This window comes from Lotus japonicus, chromosome 3 (genome assembly GCF_012489685.1).
Source record: "Lotus japonicus ecotype B-129 chromosome 3, LjGifu_v1.2".
Taxonomy (NCBI): Eukaryota; Viridiplantae; Streptophyta; class Magnoliopsida; order Fabales; family Fabaceae; genus Lotus; species Lotus japonicus.
The window spans coordinates 84,695,098-84,717,412 of NC_080043.1; the positions used below are offsets into that span (position 1 = coordinate 84,695,098).

General features: G+C 33.4%; 2 protein-coding genes across 3 annotated transcripts; both read right to left on the reverse strand.

Moving 5' to 3' along the window:
* Positions 1-1,197: 1,197 nt before the first annotated feature.
* On the reverse strand, positions 1,198-5,786 carry LOC130746693 (arginase 1, mitochondrial). Its single transcript, XM_057599392.1, has 7 exons — positions 5,592-5,786; positions 4,973-5,115; positions 4,674-4,833; positions 4,268-4,401; positions 3,115-3,324; positions 2,377-2,487; positions 1,198-1,660 (listed from the first exon to the last, which is right to left on the reverse strand). Exons 2-7 carry the CDS (start codon positions 5,111-5,113, stop codon positions 1,400-1,402), a joined length of 1,017 nt encoding a protein of 338 aa, XP_057455375.1. The 5' UTR covers positions 5,114-5,115; positions 5,592-5,786; the 3' UTR covers positions 1,198-1,399.
* Positions 5,787-11,500: 5,714 nt separating this feature from the next.
* On the reverse strand, positions 11,501-20,719 carry LOC130746695 (arginase, mitochondrial-like). 2 transcript variants are annotated; one of them, XM_057599393.1, is made up of 7 exons: positions 20,586-20,719; positions 20,203-20,345; positions 19,460-19,619; positions 17,917-18,050; positions 14,759-14,968; positions 13,429-13,539; positions 11,501-11,955 (listed from the first exon to the last, which is right to left on the reverse strand). In XM_057599393.1, the coding sequence occupies exons 1-7, from the start codon at positions 20,596-20,598 to the stop codon at positions 11,695-11,697; spliced, it is 1,032 nt and encodes a 343-aa protein (XP_057455376.1). In that variant the 5' UTR covers positions 20,599-20,719; the 3' UTR covers positions 11,501-11,694. The 2 variants fall into 2 exon arrangements, with proteins under 2 accessions (XP_057455376.1, XP_057455377.1); XM_057599394.1 differs by having other exon boundaries at positions 19,460-19,615; positions 20,199-20,345.
* Between the last annotated feature and the right edge of the window lie 1,596 nt (positions 20,720-22,315).

The following is a 22,315-nucleotide window of genomic DNA, read 5'->3' on the forward strand; positions in this document are numbered from 1 at the left end:
TTTATATTATCGCATAAACTTTCTGTTATCTCTTAACTCAAAAAATAAAATTTATTCCCATTTTTTTCTTTACAAAATCTTTCATCACAATCACAAATTGATTCATGAAACCAGTCCTAGTTAGCAAAAGAAGACTTTTATTATGTTGCACATGTAATTAGTTAATTACTAGTTAAACTTTCATATCCGACTCAATCATGTTATGACAGAAAATTGAGTATCCGGTAATGATAAGGGAAGAAAACACTTATCAGATGGTATGAACATATTGAAAAGGCTAAGCAGGACATAACAGAGGGATTGTTGCTCACCCCTGTGAGACGAGAAAAAAATGCAGGAAAGAGAGAGATTTAAAGTGAAGAGAAAGAAAAAGGTGAGAGATACAATGAATGATGCGATACGAAAGAGAAGCAATGAATAAAACAATGTGTAAAAGTAATGAGAAACAATAAGAATGGCAACAAACACTACTGCTATGAAACAACAATCCTGTTTGCTATTTCTCATCTATCTTTCCGAGGAAGTTAACTCCAACTCAACCCTCTTATTCAGTCTTTAAAACTTCAGTTTTGTGTCCTCCAACTATAATACAAACAGGCTCATATATGTTTGAGTGAGCACACAACCCAATTTTCACAACTTTCATTACTGATTTCCACTAGTAAGTTTTTACTGAAAAAACTTAAAGTAACTACAAACTCTTCCCCCATTTTTAAGGGAAACTAAGAACCCAAATCATTCTTCTAATCAGCCTTCTTTGTAAATCATGACTTGCAACTATAACACTTACATCACATCAAACAAATTGCAGAAGTTTCTTGAAAAATTTGCAACAGAAAAAGCAAGCCCACCAGCTAAACCACAACAGAAAACGCAGTAGTAGAGAAATTTGAAATATTAAACACATTTGATATTGTATGAACTATGAACAATTGATTTTGGTAAAATTGGTTACAGTAAAAGCGAGTTGAAAGTAAAGTGATTAATGTTTGGATACATTGATGAGAAAGAGATTTTTGTTGGGTATTGTTGTAAAATTAAGTTGTAATCTCAAAATTGAATATGTTCAACGCAACTACTTTCTCTAGCTTCTACCAGAATTGATTTTGGTTCTGAAATCAATTATCCAAAATAACTTCCAAACATCAATATTTTAACGGAAAATTGATTATAGGGTTTCTAACGGAAAACCAAACATAACCAAACTATTTTATTTTCATCCAGAATGGAGCTTATTGTGCTAGAATTTCTTCTAGGGTTTCTAACCGAAAACCAAACATAACCAAACTATTTTATGAATGTTTCAAGTAAAACCTAATAAAAGTCAAAAGCTATCCTTCCAGGTCTAAATAGGGAATGGGGGGTGCATGAAAATAAATATCCGGAGGCAGGACATGTATCATTTGGAAATCTTTGCAGTCATTTCTCTCACCAGCTTAGCAGCCACCATGGCAGTCATTCCATCAACAGTATCACGCTGTGGGTTGAATTCAACGACGTCTCCGGCAACAACATCGCCTTGAAGATTGTGCAGGATGTTGAGAACATCACGGAAAGAAAGACCTCCAGGTTCTATGTGAGACACTCCAGGAGCAAAGGCAGGATCAAGGCAATCCACATCTATGGAGATATACACACCTTTAACACCTTCCCCTAGTTTCTGCAGAAGGAAATTCCCCAAGATTTAAATACCAAAGAAGCACCAAATATCAAAACAAATGAACAATATGAAATTCCATCTTCTACAATATTTTGCTTCAAAAGAACCCCTTTCCCTTCCCCACCAAAACAAATGCATAGAAACCTTGGAACTCGGAAGCATGGATAGGACACAGAAATTCTGAGAAGTCAATTATTATTGTCATCAAATACAAATGTAGAAGTTTTTATGCATCAAGGTTTGAAATTTATTACATATAAAAGACCTATTTGAGAGACAATTCCAAGAACTACCTGAAGATTACTTCAGAAATATGTCTGTTTTATCGTTCAGGAAAATAACAGATAAGTTCTGCTTCGCAGAAAACAAAATGATTCTGGCCCAAAGGTATTTTAAAAAATTATCATGCTTTCCAGAGGCCTCCTAAAGGCTACAAGGTTAAGGCCTTAAAGGAATAATATCATATTAGTATAATGATTATATTTCTAGCATGTATGACTTTGCATCAAGCAGGTAACCAATAAGGACACAATCTCAGGAGGTTAAGTTTCTGAATGTCCAAACTTGATAGATGAACAGTGGTTTGAAAAATAGTGCAGGTCTGTGTGTGAGTCATATAAGAAATAAAAAGACAAACAAGCACATGTATGCGTGCACACCCCCATAAACAGAGGTGCTGTGTGTGTGTGTGAGAGAGAGAGAGAGAGTGGAGATACCAGGTTCTCTAAAAAGTGACGATCTCTTGAAAATGTGCGCATTTCATATTGCTCTACCCCGAATTTTTTGGCTTGTTCACGCCCTTCAGTTGTTATTGATCTAATACCAACCTGAAATAGATTAACAAATTAAAAGCATGAAGAATGTGCAATATATCATGTAAACCATAGGGAAGAACTTGCAGCAGTTTAGAAACCGAAACAAAACTAACAACAAATTTATCTGATGAAAACATTGGTTGGCAGAACCTAAAGAATCATTTTGATAGGCAGGTTGAACAATATAATTGAACTGAATTTCAACGAAACACAATTGCTTCCGGATAGAGATTGTGAAAGGTTTTATGAGGAATACAAGTATACAACTGACAGTTTTATTCACATTGAATAATTGATCATCCAATTATGAAAGAAGAAACATCACAATATGAACAAAGAGGTATGTCTAAGGTTGAAAGCGACGGCCACGTGGAAGAAACATCACAATATCGTCCACGTGTCCTACTGTTTGACTTTTATGCAGAAGTGTCTAATGATTAAGCCCTTAATCCTGATCAAGTTGTATTTATCATATAAACGAAAGCCAGTTCTAATCTACCCAATGCACAGCCAGCCAAAAATTAATGCCAGAACATAAATACTAAATGAGTATGTCTATGTCTCAAATTCCTTACTAAATTTATAAATAGAACTATTTAGGATATAAATGCTACAAGCATATCAAGAATAAGAAATTACCTGCAAGAGTCGCCGAACATAGTCACCCTCCATGACTCGAGCAAAAGAAGAAGCATGTGAATAAATGTTTCCTTCGAAGGCATCATAGTTATCTGGATGTGCATCGAGATGAAGAACATCAACTGGTCCTCCAAGCTTCTCAGAGACAGCTCTAATAACTGGAAATGATATTGAGTGGTCACCACCTAAAACTAAGGGACGCAGTGGATCCTGGAAGGATATACAAATCATGTGAATCAAGCTATATCAAGTTCAAACACAAAGTTATAAGAAAAAGCATGATAATCAAGCGACAGTAGATTTGATGCTAAAAAAACTTGTTATTTCTATAAACAACACTCTCCAATGTATGTAAAGCTTTAGGAGAAACAAATAAAGAATGAAATACCCAGACCATCAAACACTTAATCTTGTCATATCACATATGGTTCCTTCCCTACTCATGTTCAGACATATAACCAAGAAGCCACAATTCTTTTCAAAATATAATTGCTATTAATTAGTTTAACTGATTAATCAGGATTGAGTACATATGAATCTAGATCTGTTAAAAGACTCGAGCAAAAGCAATTTTCTGGGACTAATATATCAACTGACAATTTTTTCCTTGATGAAAATTGTTTTTTAAAATGAACATTGAATGTTAATCTTATGTTAAAGTCTAAGCTAATAGTGCTCGGCCATTTACTTCTGTATTCATACTGCAAATGACCGCAAGTAGTGAAATCAGTAGCATGCAGAGAAGGAGTGTCAATGATCTCAACTATGATTCCCTTTTACGGTTTTACCATTTGATTCATTACAAATTTCCAACACTAAAAACAGATAAACAAACAAAAATGGGGAAAAATGAATCTCTAGAAAATATCGCTTACGGGGGGGGGGGGGGAGATGCCATCAAAGTTCAAACTAGTAGGAATAAAATTCCAGGTAAATGAGGTAATAATGATGGTACAAGTAAAACATTAGACCGTTTTCAAGTTTTTCCAAAAACTACATCAAACATAAATCATAATGCACTGGAACTATTGGGAGCAAATTGAATTGTAAAAAATGACATATACTGTGTGTTGTAGGAAATGTAATTTTTTCATTCTAAGTAATGTGGCAGACTTGAAACTTGAAAGCAAAAGCTGACATATGGACAATTTACCTCCTCCATCACAATCTTGACAGCTTCACCAATGACATTCATCAATCTGTGATCATCTACCCCACAATCTCGAATTTCTTGGATAGGGACATCACCAACATCAGTTAGCACCCGTGCATCATGTAAATCTTTGCCTGCAAAATTAGAACCATGCTATAAGATCATGATTCTCACAGATAATTACATGTCCATTAGAACTAAAAGCATGGAGGCATTTAGAAGTAAGATTCCAACAGATGTCCATGTTATCCTCACAGTAAATACAACCAAAGAATTAATGTCCACAATTTCGAAGTTAATCTTTGATAAGAGGTTTGTATTCTTGAATCTTTCTACTTATAAGATGCAAAGAATAAATCATCATCAGCAGATGAGTTCACAAACAGAAATTTAACCATGTGAGTACCTTCTTCAGTTGTTGAGTTTGTGCTACCACACCAAATGGCCTCCCTAATGCGAGGAGGTGCAAATGCAGGCCCTTGAAGGAATGAAGAATTATGTCCCAATGGAACTCCCAGAAGAGATGAAGTAGCCGCAGCACCTCCCAAAGCACGCACGAGTTCACCCTGTAGAAAAGAACTCTCAGCATTTCTATTGATTTCAACCAAAGCTTATAATCCAAATAATCCAAATAAAATATAAAATTAAGGGCACTAATTAAACAGGAATTCAGTCAAAACAGGATGAAAGCAATATATGACATACCTTAAGCTTTGCCCTTTCTCTTATAAGAGTAAGCGAAGCATCAATCACACGGTTTTGGCCTTTCTCTAGCATAGCAGAAGATACATTTGGTGCATTCAGCTTATGCATGTAATGGATGCCTCTGCGCGCTATGATCGACATTTCTGTATCAAGAGAACAAAACAATTAATACTTACATTTAGACCCCAAAGAAATTCCCTCAATTTTACTCATCACAAACCAATGAATTTCACATTTGAAAAGAGATTCACAAATCAATTTAGACTCTAGAGTTTCTCAGTGTCAATGATGATATCCAGCACATGAGCACAAAACCCAGTAAATACAAGCAAGTGACTCAAGCCCTGACATGCATAAAAAAAAATTCTTCAATCTCAAAATTAAGGAACTAAATCAAAATGTTAATCTGGCCACCTTTAATCAAGAAACAATAAGATCCCTATCAGAAAAAATATTGATTGATCTTGCCACTTCCCCAGCTGGAGGCAATGAAAAAAAATAAAAGATGCTAGATTGTACAAAGTTTCAGTCTAGATGATCGAATCAAATTTAATATGCTCATTCATCATGAAAACAAGAACAATCAATTCAGGTGTTAACTGTTAAGATAAATGGGTACCTGAGAAACTTGGTAGAGAACAGAACAGAGGAACCCTGTTACAGAGAGAGAGAGAGAGAGAGAGAGAGAGAGAGTTGGGGAGATTGGAGAAATGGAGCTATTTATATAGGGCTCATCATCTCATCTCGCTAGTGTCTGGTTTCCAACGTAACCTCCCATCATGTGTATGTGTGAGTGATTACTACAAGTGGAATAATTTAATAATTAATATGTTAGTAAAGGTGTTTTCTCCTGCGATGTCAGAAACCAAACATCCGAATCCTAAAGATTCATTTCACAAACCTCAAATATCAAATTCGAGGAACCATGATCCACTTGCAAATTTTTTACATGGATTTAGGCAGCATATTCTAATTGGATTCACCACACACTCACACTAGTCATTTTGATGCGTAATTATCACCGATTCCATAATTACCTTTAGAGAAAAAAAATTGCAGTCTTATCTTATACTCCCTTCAGTTATTTTTATAAGAAACATTTTACAGATTTTTTTTTGGGTCTTTTTATAAGAAATGATCTTATAAAATTAAGTCAAATAATTCATTATAATGCAAAGAGACATATTTCCCATGCAAAAATATGGAGAGAAATTACAAGCACCCAATAATTATTGTCAACATTTATGATAATTAGCATGACTGTTCTTATGAAAAGGAAAGACATCATTGAAATTCAGCATAATAGTTTATTTTATAAAAAATATTAGTTTACTTAGTGTTTGTGTGATTTTTTCAAAAATTTCTTATAAAAAGGACCACAGGGAATACTACTTCCTCCGCCCCTATTTATAAGTTATTTTTACATAAATCTCTAATATTAAGAAAAGTAATTGCAAGCAACAAATTAGTAAAAAAGTTTTATCAACTTTTCTAGATTACTCAAAAATTTCTCTCTCCAAATTAATTTTATTCATAACCATACCATCTCTTTCATATAAATATGATGGTAATTTTGGAAAAAAAAGTATTAAATGTTTCATTGGTATTATAAAGTGTCTTATATTTTGGGATAAGAAAAACTCTAAAAATGTGACTTGTAAATAGGGACGGAGGGAGTATATGTTATTTTCGAAATAAAAAAATAGAAACTTTTATAGATTTTTTTAAAAGTGACTTTTATAGATGTAATGTCTTTCTTGTGCAGTTTAAAAAAATGTCTTTCTTGTTTTAAAAAAAATGTCTTTCTTGTAATGTCGGTATTTAATGTAAAAAAAATCAACAAAAAGTCAAATGTTATTTACTTTTAATAATAATGAATTCCTAAAATTATGGTAACAAATGGATAGGAACAAAATTAATATGAATTCCTAACATTATGGTAACAAAGGGATAGGAACAAAATTAATTGATTTTATAGCCATTAATGGCAATTAATATTGAATTTGACTTTTTTCACTCTTATTTTTTTTTCCAAACTTCACTTTTCAAATAGCAAGAACTAGTATTGATTCCGCGGTATGCACGGATGAAATAAAAGTACTTTGTTGACATACATCTGACTTTTTTATATTTCATCTCTCGTTTTTATTTTTTAAATACGTATATCACATGTTTAAGTTTTTTTTTTCTAATCATAGTTACATTCTAATTCCTTTTTTTCTAATTTATTATGCTTTGAGTCAATATATCAAAACTATTTTAATCTTCCAGATGTATATACGAAAACATAAAATACAAATTTTTTGAGTCAATTTCCAAATCAATCCTTTAAAACTATTTGATATCAAATTTTTATGACATATTTGTTATCAATTTGAACGTAAGATATTACATTAAATTTTTTATTTATTTTGTTACATAAAAAAAGACTTTGTTTGTTTGTCAGCATACATTTTAATGGTAGAAAAGTCATAATTGACTTTTATTAATTATTCTAATTTTATTAAAAATTATTAAATATCAAATTAGTGCGGTAGTTATTTTCAAAAAAATGTCAAATTGATTTTTGTTTATTATTCTAATGTCATTAATAGCTATTAAATGCAATAAAAATACATTAATTATTTTGAAAATATAGAATTATTTAATATTTAAATTACTAAAAAAATCATAAAATATAAATATGATATCATGTACCTATTAATCATAGTATGAGAGATAAAACTTATAAAAAAATGCATAGAATGACGTGTGACACTTGTCGGAGTTGCCACGCTTTGGTTTCAGAAATAATATATAATATATGATTTTGAAAATTTGATTGTAAATATATGGTATTTTATTGTACATCTAATCGCATCATGTATCTACTTTTCATTTTTTTCTATTTTTTTTTTCTTTGTTTTTTCAAAAACTCTAACCTCATGACTTCTCTATGAAAATATCAAAAACATCACTCCTGAGAAGGATTTGAAACTCATAGCCAAAATTATTAGACTTTAGGTGATTCTATGTTTTATGAATCCTAACATCACATATACTCTGAAGATGGTTCTGCTTGATGCAAATGTTGGTTTCATCTCTCTTTTTTCAACTCATTTGCATTTTTTTCTTCTTATTTATTTTTTGTGCAAATGTAGTTTTCACTCTATTTTTGTATTCAACTCATTTGCAAACTTCCTGTTTTTTTTTTGTGCTTTTACAGGTTGATGCAATTCAAGCTTGCATAAAAAATTCTTCGTTGAAAGATTTTTAATTTTGAAAGAACTAGAAAAAGGCCAAGTCTATTAATTTCATCATTTTGGAGTAGGAGCAAATACTAACGAGTACAAAGCTACAAAACATAAGTATGTTTCAATTTCGAATGTACTTAAATTTAGCTTCTAAATCGTGGTTGTGCTCGAATTTGAATCCAATGACTGGCTACAACTTCCAATTGACTACACTAACTATATCTATTTTAGATATGGAACCATAAGTACTCCTGCACATATTTTTCGTCAAACTCCCAATTGACCTCACCGACTACACCTTTGAGTTGAGAGGCGCTCAAAGACCAACTAGAGGACGCCAAATCTACAACTAGTGGCGTTGTTGTGACTTTCAACCTGATCAATATTGAAATCATGGTAGAGAAGAGTCTTGCGTAATCAACAAGGAGCACAAGGCAGGTAGGAGCACTCCAATGGCCGGCTTCATAAGAACTCCATATGCTCAGAAGTGTATACGTCAACTGAGACACGGTCATAATTGTATTCAATTAGAGGCGCTACAAAGGTGGCTCGACGACGTGACCGCATAAGGGAGAAGGAGAAACACAAATGAGTAGTGGCAATGCATGCCGATGTGTTAGGGGTTTGGTTTGACCTTTGCCTAGAGCGAAAGATAGAAAACGTGAAAGTTGAAACCCTAAATTTGTTTAGTTTTGAGTGTACTCGGACCCAACCATAAATCATGTTTTTAGAACTAAAATTTCAGTGCATGTTTTTTTCCCCTAAAAAAACCATGTTTTCATTTTTTTTTTATAAGCTTTAACCATGTTTTCATGATGAGTGATATATGATATGAAAAAAACGTTGGTAAAAATGAAATAGAAAAGAAAGTTTTGTATGAATAAATTAAAACTCAAAATGTAAAAACTCCAAATGCTTCCAACATTGTACCCTCCAAGGACGAGTGCGGAATCCTGGCGCTTGGTGTTGTGTTTTTCTTGTAAAGTTCTAACTTCCTTTACGAGTTGATCGCCACTAACATCATTGCCTGGGAAAAGTTAAGGACCCACTAGAATGATTCGTAGACGTATTGTTCAACGTTATTGTGTTTGGGGGTCACGATGATCTTGTCAGTTGTCACCAACTTGGTGAGCCAAGTAGAAATCCACACTCAATTGACCAATCATGCTAACATTAGTCCGGCACCAACAATAGGAAAAAATTCTATTTACACCATAAATCCATCCAAATAGAAAGATAAAAAGAGAATAGAGGGAACTTAAATCCTATAGTATGATGTGATATACAGACATGAAAATAAAACATTAAAAAAATTGGGTTTATCTAAATCATCATTGAAAAAATTAGGTTAAATCATTTTAATTCTAAGTGAATCAATGATATTTAAGTTAAGTAAAATTTATAATCCATTTATCTTAAACAGTGACGGATCCAGAAACATTAAGTTGTAGGGGCAAATATAAGTATAAATTTATAACATTGTAACATACCATTATTAACTAAAAATATTTTTTGTTGAAAATATTATCATTATAAATAGGACTATATATTATCCTTTTTCTTGGTAAATTTTTATATTTTTTTTGTCTTGACCAAGGTATTCCTACAGCCGACAACTTTGAGACTAATCTCTCGCCCCACGGTCAGCGCACATAAACCAAGGAAACTAATATTTTTTATACTACTATGTTTAATTTCAATGATATCTTTTCCTTTTCACAAGAACAATTATGGTATTACCATAAATGTTGATAATACCTATTGGGTGCTTGTAATTTTCCTCTAAATTTTTGCATGGGGAATATGTCATTTTGCATTTGATTGAATTATTTGACTTAATTTTATAAGAGTGTTTCTAAAAATGAGCACAGGGACAAAAAAAAAAATCAATTGTGAGAAAAATGCATGAAAATCAATTTTAACTACAAATAATTTATTCATTTTAGACCCAATTAAGGTTTTTTTTTCAATTGTTCATATACTTTATATATTCAATACATTTGAGATTGATAATTTTTAATTTGTATATAAGCCAAATTTTATTTATATAACATGAAGTTCGGTGTAGTGGGTAGAAGAAAATGTTTTGGGCTGAAGAGGAAATTTTTATTTACATTGTAGAAACTATATAGACTGGAGTAGTGGGCCGATTCAGTGATAATGATCTGGACATTGAGGCACTTTAAATAATCTGAAAAATTCATGGGGGCAATTTTGTATTCATATATATTAATATATATTATTACAAGGAAATGTTCAAATAACGTGGGGTCATTTGCCCCACCCACCATGAGAGTGGGTCCGTCCTTGATCTTAAATATCATTCGTCTACCTAGAATTAGAGTGATTTCACAAAAAAAATTCTAGGGTTATTTAGATAACTCCTAAAAAAATAAGTGAAAATGATATGGAACGAGATCGTGACACATACAATAATACTACTATTAAAAAAACTATTTCACTCAAAATATAGTATAATAGGATAGAGATCCTCTTTCTCCAAACAATGTCTTATTTTTTGTCTCATCCAATAACATTTATAATTTTACACGGATGATTTTTAATTGACCTGTCATAATCTTAATGATGGGATTGTAGAAAAGCATCTTGATGCAAACTTTTTTTTTATAGGTAAATGTTAGTGGTTAGTTGTTAGTAAGTTAGAAAATCCCTTCAAATTTCCCTTACAGGATTCGAACCCTGGACCTTCCCCTCCCCAACCCTTATGTCCCCTAGCTCTTTCCACTTGAGCTAATCCTCGGGGACATCTTGATGCAAACTTATTACTTTTCCCATTCACACAAAAAAAATTAAGCTTTGCATAAAAAATATTTTGAAGGTTAAGCTTTGCATAATTAGTCATTATTGTATTAGGTTTTGTAACAATATCTTTTGAGAAAAAATTTCATGCACCGACAGTGTTGAAATCTAATTAATTGACGGTGTAAAAAACCATTATATTATCCGTGCATCAAAATTAAACTCATTTTTTTTTGATAAAATATTAAATATTATCCTATCTATTCATTCGGCCTTCAAGTTTATTGAATTTGGGACAGGATTTGTCTGATGTGATGCAATATTGCAATTTGCGTCATGTGTTTTCTGCGAAAATGCGATTGTAACCATACCATTTCACATGTGATGCAATTTGGCAGTTGCCCTGAAAAATGTGTTGCCTACACCAACATTGCAGACTATTCTACTTATTTGAGAGGGGTTCTCAAAATCCTATTATAATACTAATAATTCCTTTGCTTAAAAATAAATCTGGGCATAAAATTTATCCGAAATATGCTAAAACCAAATCCATCCATGTCATGGATGCACGAAATTTATCAGTAGCCAAAGCTAAAAAGCACAGACCATAATCTTTTGTAAATGCAACAGTTTGGTAAAAAGTAAAAACTAAATGTCACTCTTAAAAGCTAGCTTTGCAGATGCAGATAGGAGTGCATTAAGGAAAATAACAGGAATCAGGGGTATTGATCATTTTGACATCTTTGCAGCCAGCTCTCTGACGAACTTGGCGGCTACCAGGGCGGTCATATTATCAACAGTATCCCGTTGCGGGTTGTATTCAACCACGTCTCCACCGACAATGTTGCCTTGAAGAGTTTGCAGGATATTCATAGTATCACGGAAAGAAAGACCTCCTGATTCATGGTGAGACACTCCTGGAGCAAAGGCTGGATCTAGACAGTCCATATCTATTGAGACATACACGCCTTTAACACCTTCTCCTAGTTTCTGCAAAGGAAACTCCCGATGTCAAAAAATCAAGGAAACACCCAATATATATAGAGTATATGGTAAAATGATCTTTGAAACAAATAATATTTGACATGTTAGTTCTTGAATAAAAAAATTATACTAAGGTCACCAAACGTGCATTTCTTGGATCATATTAGTCTCCAGGTCATGAATCTTAGGAACTAATTTAACTAATGTAATACACATTCAAGAATTAATTGGATGATTAAATGCATACAAATGGATCTCAAAACATAATTTCATTATTAAAGTTTCTCCTACATTTATTCCGTTATCGAACCAGCAGAGAAGGTTCAAAACATAAGGAAGATAGGATGGGATAAGTTATCATATTCTATTTTAGGCATGTGTTTGTTAAGTCAATATGACATATGAAATTTATCCTATTGGTTTATTCCCAGTGGCAAAGCTGGGTTAGAAACAAATAGGATATGATAGACACTTCTCTTTTTAACCCTCACCTTCTATCATAACCATTCCTACCCAACATTGTCCTAAAACTACCATAACCGCTCAGCACCTTCCACCACTGCCACTGCATGACACCCTCCACCTCTGCTATCATCACCCACCATTGCTAGTTGCTACCACTACTACCTCACCACACCTTCAACTACCACCACATATCACAAACTTACCACCACCAACTCTTAATGTCTTCCACTGCTGCCACTTGACAGTTTCCACTTTCCACCTCTGCCTCCACTGCCGCCACCGCTAACCACCCTTCTTCATAACCACCCAACACCCCCTCATTGACACTTCCACCATTGCCTCATGTCATCCTCTACCACCAACACCTCGCTCAACTACTGCTACTTGACAAAAGGATAATTTATCATTTGGAGACAATTTATATCATATCTTTTAGTTGCTTATGGAGTGGGTCAAATATTGGATACGATAAGAGCTCGTTATGTTCATAGCCCTATCACATCCAACTCCTTAATCTAATCCATCCTTATTTTACCATGTCCATCAGACGGGCCCTTAAATTTCCACAGATATCAAGTATGCAATCTCAATGCCCTACATGTCAACCCCTCAGTATGAGGTCAGTATGAGGGGGTGTATATATACTGATCAGCGAAATTGTCAAATAAGTTTATATATATTGCAATTTTCACCCAGAAACTAGCTTTCGATGTAGACTTAGGCCTCCAAATTCTACAGATGAAACATAATTCCATGAAGTTAAGAACTAATAAAATGACTATGTATATGTCAGGGACGAACTAACTAGCTTGCTATTTATTCAATGGATATATTTAATACATGTATGCCTTTGCATCAATCATAACAGCATAGATTCAATGACAGTATCCATGCTTGATATATGCAAAGTGACATGAAACAAAGTGCATGTCATTGAGCTTACTCCAAAAAGCAACAGATAGTTTTTTTTTTTGTGTGTGTGTGTGTGTGTGTGAGAGAGAGAGAGAGAGAGACCAGGTTTTCTAACAAGTGGCGATCTCTTGAAAATGTTCGCATTTCATATTGCTCAACCCCAAATTTTTTGACTTGCTCGCGCACATCATTAGTTACTGATCTTATACCAACCTGGAATAATTCATGAATTAATATGAGAAATCATGGGTCAAGATTGAAATAATTACAACAATAAGTGTTCTGTACTAGGGCAAGCTTACGTAAAAGAGTGACAGAAAGTAAACCCTAGCAGAGCACTAAAATAGCAAAACTACCATAAAAGGAATATTCTCATTAATGCTGAAAAAGTTGGTTTCGTACAAGTGGATGACCTCCCCTTTTATAGAGGGGTTGGTCATGATATGGACCTTTCCTATATTTGGGCCTGACAATCAGGGCCCAAATCCCTGTACATATAAGACAAATCCAAAGGAATCTTCCAGCTGGCTTGTGGGTCCATCATCTAAGGGGGGCAATGAAGCTCGTTGTGTCGCACTTCCCGCCATGGCTATCTTCAATCATTTATTGTTCATTTTGGGCGGGACATAATCTTCTTTATGTCCCGCCCAGTCCAATAAGAGAAATCAATATTACACCATAGTGAAGAATTTGCAACTATTAGTTACCGAAACAAATTAACAAAAAAACATTTTCTCAATGAAGACAGAAGTCAAAGAAAAAGCAAAGAAAACATGCATCTATTGTTTTCCATTTACCTGCTATATTCAGTTTGTAAAAACTACAGTATCATTTGGTAGGATGGTTTTGAGAATAAAATTTAACTAAATCTCAACAACACACAATTGCTTTATGATGAAGATTATGAATGGTTTTGTGAGGGTTTCAGCTGACAATATAACCTCCTACGTGGTCAAATACTTAAATCACACTTTATTTCAAATAACAATAGATCATACATTTATGCAAGAGGAAACCATGACAATGTGAACATAGGTAAAATTGTCTTCGATTAAATAATGGGCATTGAATCCCTTCATTTGTGAAATAAAATAAGTAGAAGGGTAAGTAACATCATGCGTATGTCCTATTGGTTGTCTTCATTTTGCATTGATATATATCCCTGAACTGACTAAGTCCTGAGTCCTCAATGATCAAGTTATATTTATACTCTAGCTAGATATAATCCAAGTCTACTCTACCCAAAAGATAGTGCTATATATACAACTAGCCATAAATTAATAACAAAATACAAATGTTGAATGCAATGAAAGTAATAGCACATTATGACAGAGGATAATAACCATGGTTTCAGTTTCATTAAAGGCCTTGTCAGTTTAACTAAAGTGTTTAGGATATAAATGCTATAAACATATCACGAATAAAATATTGCCTGCACGAGTCGACGAGCGTAGGCACCCTCCATGATTCGAGCAAAAGGGGAAGCATGTGAATAATAGTTTCCTTCAAAGTCATGATAGAGATCAGGATGTGCATCAAAATGAAGAATATCAACTGGTCCTCCAAGCTTCTCAGAAACAGCTCTAACAACTGGAAATGATATTGAGTGATCACCACCTAGAACAATGGGACGTAATGGATCCTGGAAGAATAAAGGCACCATGAGAATCAATTGGCTATTTATATCGTTCAACCAGAATGTTATCAGAAACAAAATATGAGAATTCATGTGATAATAGATTTGTGCTGAAGAAAAGCATGTAATTTTGACAAACAGCACACCAATAATACTAAGTATAGTTTTAGGAGAATAAATCTAATAATGAAATACAGTGACAGTAATCTTTTTGGTCTTTGTCATTCCACTCACAGACCCTTCCCTATACTCATGTTACAAACTGTTGCCAAGAAACCACAATTCTTGTCAATATATAACTCTTTAATAATTTAACAGATTAATCAGTATTGAGAACCTATGGTTAAAGGCTTCGAGCTCTGTTAAAAGACCAAAGGGAAGGCTACTTACTATGACCAATCTATCTACCCACCATTTTTCCTATGAAGTTATTGTTTTTTCAAAAATAAGGCCAACCTTAAGACCTGAGCTAATGGTTTACAGCCAGTTACTTCTATATTCACATGTAGCAATAGCTACAGCATACAGCTTGTAAAGAAGGGGGTTTGAAATAATAACTCTAACCAAAAGCTTAAAATAATATCCAAATAACTTTAACATGAGATTTGAGGCCTTCTCTATTATTATTTTAATGTATCTTGAGATGATGTTTATACTTTATAGACTTACTGGAAATGCTCCAAATAAGATTTCCTCACCATTTCAATTATGGACAATCTCATGGTGGACCATGTTAACACCGGTTCATTCATTAACCATGTTCTTACCTGTTATAAGAGGTATTTCTTAGTATATACTAATATTATTTTAAATCTGCCTACGCTAAAATTAACTTACAAGGAAACTCTTACGATAAATCTATCATGCTGCTTCTATACTTCCCAGAATTCGAATATAAATCTATAAAAGAACTTTCAATGCATAAATCCGACAGCATCCCCAATTTCAAGAGCAGGCCATGAACTTCCATTGCCTACCACCAATGGTTGTAAGCCTGAGCAAGCCATGAGTGAGCTAAAATATATCAAAGCATTAAGACTCACTGACCCACCACACATTTGAGTGAGTGAACAGTCTCAAACAATTCTTAGAAAATTCATTTTGTGAGGGTCCAGAAATCATTGCTGCCAAGTTATAACATTCCTCTCAAGCATCTCAAAATAAGCCTACCTTCCTCAGCTAAAAAGCGCCGACAATTAAAATATGACTTTACCAAGGCATTCCCTACTGGAATTACCTTTCAAAACCACCAACAAACACCAAACTATGGATCATGTTTTATATACTAGACCGACCCAATACCCATCACAAGCTAACAACATTGTAGTCAGACTTACTTTATAAAAATCAAGGATACACTGTCCTTGACTCACTCATTTTGCTTAGAGAACCTAAAAGCATTATCAAAATCCATGTCCCTGAAAAAACCATAAATCATTGACTTCCATGGTGCGGTGTCTTTCACAGGCATACCATCAAACAGCTTGAGGGCATACCAGCAGTTCACTGCATTTGGAATACAAAGATAGTATAGAGTTCCAAACAAAAAAAGGCAAAGCTACTATCTAGACTGAAAGGTAGAGGTTGCTTACTTATACGGGCATGGAGGGAAGACCATGCAAACCGATAGAAGAAAATTGAAGTTGCATGATTGATGACAGATTTTGAGGGCGAAGGAAATGGGTATTGGGAAATTGGAGCCTTCACGTTGAAGGTGAATTTGAGAAAATCCACCCATGAAGGAAGATTTGGCATTGAAATTCTGAAGAACAGTGTAGAAGGTGGAAGATGAAGAGGAAGAAGAAGATGGGAAATGAAAAGAGGACCACTAAAAGTGAATAAACAAATTTTAGAAGGACCAAAAGTTCATGTAGACTGGCAAAGAGGACCTCATTTACTATTATTATAAGTGGGGATAAATACCAATATCAATAAGGAAACTAAGTCCTCAAATATCAAGTACTAGTGTACAAGAGTTAAATAAAAAAGAAACAAGTAAAAAGGAGGTAAAACATCATAAACTTTCATATGTAAAAACAAGTATAAATATATAGTTCTTAATAAAAGCATATGTAGATGTCATCGAGTTAGCTTTTCTATAGATGTGTTTCTAGTGAACATGATTATTGTCTATCATGGTGTTGATTTCCCTCACTAATAAAGCACAAGCGTTAGAATTCGAACTTATTAAGAAAATCAATTGCTAACTCAGAAGATGGAGTGAGTAGCTCATATGGTTGAGCTAAGGGTAATTGCAGGTGAAAGGTCAGGATTTAAACTCTAAGAAGTGATAATTTGTACTAATTTACTAACAACTAACATTTACTACCTATAAAAAAATAAAAAAAACTGCTAACTCAGAAATTAGATTCTAATAACAACTTGGACAAACCTTAGCCTTAACAATCCTAATCTCACAGGTGGTTCCCTAAGCTTAGACTCGACAACCAAACAATTGCCCAATTTAATAGAAAAAATAAAAATGAATTTTCCCTCATGTTCACTGATAACACCTCCACGTGCTATTTTATTTTCTCTAAGAATCAACGAGTCATCGGTACTCACTTTAAGTCTTTAACTCAAGGATCCATAGGAGGAAACCATTCAATGACAACAGATTTGATCATTCAATGAGGATTTATATGGGGACCTTATTCAAGTCGCGAGTCATTTTCACTCACACATGGACATGTGATAGAAATACAAGAGTTCGCATATATATAGAGATACGTACAATAACTTTCATACTTTTGACACACATATATAACACGTTGACAGCTACTAAGCCAAGCAAAATAAACCGATTAACATACTAGCTAGAGTGCTAGACTGACTGGATGGGGTGTCCAAAGGATGTCCTGTGCTACTATTCTAGAGTTCACTAATCACTTTGGAAAACAACATGTATAAAGTGGTAAGTGGATATAAAAAGGTGTGGTATATATACAGTTTACCTCATCTATCACTAACTTGACAGCTTCACCAATGACTTTCATCAATCTGTTATCATCAACACCACAATCTCGAATTTCTTGGACAGGAATATCACCAACATCAGTTAATACTCTCGGGTCCCTTAAATCCATTCCTGCAAAATCAGATTATTTATGCTACATTTTATGCTGCTATAAGCTAGCTCATGATTATCATACATCTTTTAATTTTGAAAAACACTTATAAAATAAAAATAAAATTACGTGTGTACTACAACCTCTACTTAAGTTTTAAAACCCAAATTTAACAAAGCCCATACAAGATGAAGTGTAGCGGTATCCCATTAAACAAGTAGCTCCCACTTGAGCTCCATATACAAATACATACATACAAATGCAAATATACAAATACAAATACAATAACTAAAAAACAACCCTTTTGTTTAGTCTTTAAAAAAAGGAAGACATTAATTCTCTAAAAACTATTTTTCCAATTATTGAAGCGTCATCATATATAAGTATAACTACATCTATTAGGATTTATTTATTATTATCATTATTATTTTTGTCACTGGAGCCCAGAACACAGAGTACTATATACAAGTAGCACGCGGGGCCCAAAACATAAAGAATATACAATATACAAGTAGCAATTCAATGATCAATACAATCAAACAAAAGGAAAATCCAGCAGAAGTAGGAACTCCCCTAATAAGGATATGCTTAGATTAAGATTATGAGCTAAATTTGGCAAACAATCTGTCACCTGATTTACCTTACGCGAAACATAAACATAATGAATATTACAATCCCTCGCCAACCAAACTTGAACTTGATTAAAATAGAAGAGCGTAGAGATGGAAACTACTACAATCATTGTTAATTAAAGTTACAAGAATTTTCAGAGTTTCTCTCCACCATAACCCTAGGAAGGTTTATGCTCTAAGCAAGAGACATCACCAGATTTATTTATTAAACTAGTCCGGTTGAGGATATCAAATTGTCCACATATATTATACTATTTTATTAGACCCCAACTTGTTTCTTATCATGTATCACCATTTTAGTCCATTGTATAAAAGAGCTTGGTGAAAAATATCTAAATTTGAGTTTGAATGATTGATTTGATGTAATGCATTATTTGAATGTCTAATAATTAAAGTGGCACTTTAATATTTAAAAACAAATAGATACTAATTTTTTCAAAAAAATAACTTACAGAGCAAAGTAAGGGTGGAGATTACTACGTCTACTCGTGTCTACAAGTTTAATGTTTCTTTCAATGTTTCATTAATTAAATTATGCCATATAAGCATCAATATGACAATTATATGAATAATTTTTAAAAACATAACACAATTAATTAATGTGATAAACAAGAAGACATTAAACAAGTATTGAAGATTTGAATGCGTCTATGGTTGGAGTGAATAGTTGAATACAACCAGAACATAGATGAAGAAGAATAAATTACTAGCTAGTTGGAGATGATCAAGCTAGCAAGGGAAAATCTAGACTAATCTAATCAATTTATAAACCTTTTGGAAAGACTTGTAATGACTACCTTCTTCGGTTGTTGAGTTTGTGCTATCACACCAAATAGCCTCCCTAATCCAGGGTGGTGCAAATGCAGAACCTTGATGGAATGATGAATTGTGTGCCAAAGGAACTCCAAGAAGAGATGAAGTTGCTACAGAACCTCCCAAAGCACGCACAACTTCTCCCTGCAAAAGAAAACCAAGTTCTGCGTTTATATTGTATTTCTTTCTCTCATCTATCGCAATTGTACGATTTACGTCATGAATATTTAATAAAAAAACAATTCTGACCCAAAGTAGAACATAAACCAAAATGATCCAAATAAAACACAAAATCATAGGATAAAGGTACTATTTAGTTTAAGAAAACATTTTCTGTTGTGCCTTGCCCTCGTTACCGCCACCATTGTCATCGGCATTGTCATCATCACCGCCCACAATGCCACCACCACTTCTGTCATTGTCAGCACCATCATTTCCACTATCACTACCACCTTTATTGCCGCCACCATCAATCATCGCATTGCTTTCGATTGTTTTCGTTTTCGGTATTTTCACCGTAAATGAAAACGTTTGTATTTTATGTTGCAGAAAACATTTTATAAATATTAATCAAACATGATTTCAACTTTATTTTAGATCAAAATAAGAATGAGCAATGGAAACAACCCCTAAATAAAAATAAGAATAAGCAATGCAAACAACCCCTAAATAACCCTAAACAGGCACGAATTCTGCCAAGCAGGATAAACTTAAATACATGACTTGCCTTAAGCTTTGCTCTTTCTCGAATCAGTGTGAGTGAAGCATCGATCACACGATTTTGGCCTTGCTCAAGGGAAGCAGGGGATACTTTTCCTGCATACTGTTTCTGCATGTAATGGATGCCTCTCCTTGCTACAATCGACATTCCTGTATCAAAAGAACAGAACAATTGACATTCATATTCAGAGCACAGGGAAGATCTGTTCTTAATTCTACTCATATATACTAATTCAGACCAATGACTTTTTATGCTTGATCATAGATATATACAAATCAATTTAAACCCAGCAAACACAAGCAAGGGAATTGAATCAATGACTGTTAATTTCTTCAATCTCAGTGTTAAAACACAAAATCGAAATGTTACTTAGAAAAACAGAACAATACCTGTCCGAAACATTGATCCACAGTCCACACTTGTTTGTAGCACTTCAACTATTGGAGGAACACTCTGTGAGGTTGACGTATAGTCTCACTGTTTTTTTATAATTGGGGATCACTTACACGAGTCCGGATCCTCTCCTGCAGCGTTCCCCCTACAGCTCCGTCCAGCAGTATTTTGAACCGTTTGATGCATCCTACGGTAATAATGAAAACTGCCGCATGTACCTTTGCTGTCTAGAAACAAAACAATCAATTGTCAAATCATATCATGCATGATGCTATTTATGTCCGCATGTGCCTTTTTTAATTTATTTTATTTTTTAATGTCATATAGTATAATTGAGATTCAAGTTTATACAAAAATTTAAAAATACAAGCCATTTAATTAAATTAAATCTTATATTATTTAATTTAATTTAAAAAATATGAAAACTTTACAAAATCAACATAATATTATATATAGATACTGATGTAAATTAAATAATATTAAATTTATTTAAAGTGTTAAGTTTTTGAATTAATATTAATATAGACTTTTTGAATTAATTTTAATATATATAATTGTAGAAATTTAAATTAATGTGAAACATAAAAATGTATATCATTTTAACGTAATTTTTTTTAATGTTAATCATTCTTGTGTCTCATTTTATAATTTTAGATTTAGCTGATTCAATAGATAGTATAAGATTTAATTTTTGTATGAAACTTCAATCACAATTATACTATATAACGTTAAAAACTAAAAAAATAAAGAATAAAAAATAAATAAAACAGGCACATGCGGACATGACTTGCATCATGCTTGATATGGTTTGACTTTGATTGTTTTGTTTCTCACTGCTACAGCAAAGGTACATGCGGCAGTTTTCATTATTACCGTAGGATGGATCAAACGGTTCAAAATACTGCTGGACGGAACTGCACGGGGAACGCTGCAGGAGAGGATCCGGATTCCACTTACACTGCTTTTTTATTTCTAACGCTCTTGTATAATTTAACAATATTTTTATTTTTATTAATGAGATAATGCACATACATTTCAATTAAAAAAAGTAATTTTTTTAGAAAGAATACGACAATTGATTTAAAAAATCATAATACATAGTAACGTTTTTTACGTGCTTTGTGCCCCTGTATGTTTGAACGGTATGAATGAGGAAGTAAAAGACAAGTCATTGGAAATATAAAAAAAGACCAGCAGTTTGGAAGGAAATGCAAATTAAGGGAAAATGAGCAAAGACTATTTTCAGGTATTAGTATTTTTCAAAAACGTATTACTAGATTTGTAAATACAAATTTGAAACAAATAGGCCTGGGCCTATTCCGTTCGTCAAAAATCTTGGCAAATATCTTGGCTTTCCTTTAAAGGCGGGGAGGTTGAGAAGTAGTGATCGACTTTAATCACATTCTTAAAACGTCTAGAGAAAATTAGCCTCATGGAAGACTAGCATGCTTAATATGGATGGTCGTGTCTTTGTAGTGAAATCAGTGACTGCCTCAATTCTCATATATCTATGCAGGTTTTATGGATGCCCCCATGAGTTGTTGTACTGTCTGACTCTAATATATGTGGAGCTTCATCGGGCATAGAGGGTGGCATTTGGTGCATTGGGATCAAATATCGGCTAGCAAGCAATAAGGGGGTCTTGACATCAGAAATTTGCAAATTATGAATTCAGCTATGTTGGGGAAGGCTTTGTGGCATATGTTGCATAGTCCTCAAAAGTTGT

Bases quoted from the DNA above. Each gene is read 5' to 3' on its own strand.
- LOC130746693 (XM_057599392.1), bottom strand. From the start codon at position 5,113: ATGTCGATCATAGCGCGCAGAGGCATCCATTACATGCATAAGCTGAAT. The intron at 4,834-4,972 runs GTATGTCATATA...TCTTTTCTACAG, and splicing joins GAGAAAGGGCAAAGCTTAAG to GGTGAACTCGTGCGTGCTTT. The intron at 4,402-4,673 runs GTACTCACATGG...CTAATTTTGCAG, and splicing joins AAACTCAACAACTGAAGAAG to GCAAAGATTTACATGATGCA.
- LOC130746695 (XM_057599393.1), bottom strand. The intron at 19,620-20,202 runs GCAAGTCATGTA...TTTCTTTTGCAG, and splicing joins GAGAAAGAGCAAAGCTTAAG to GGAGAAGTTGTGCGTGCTTT. The intron at 11,956-13,428 runs GTCTCTCTCTCT...TTTCCTTTGCAG, and splicing joins GCCACTTGTTAGAAAACCTG to AAACTAGGAGAAGGTGTTAA.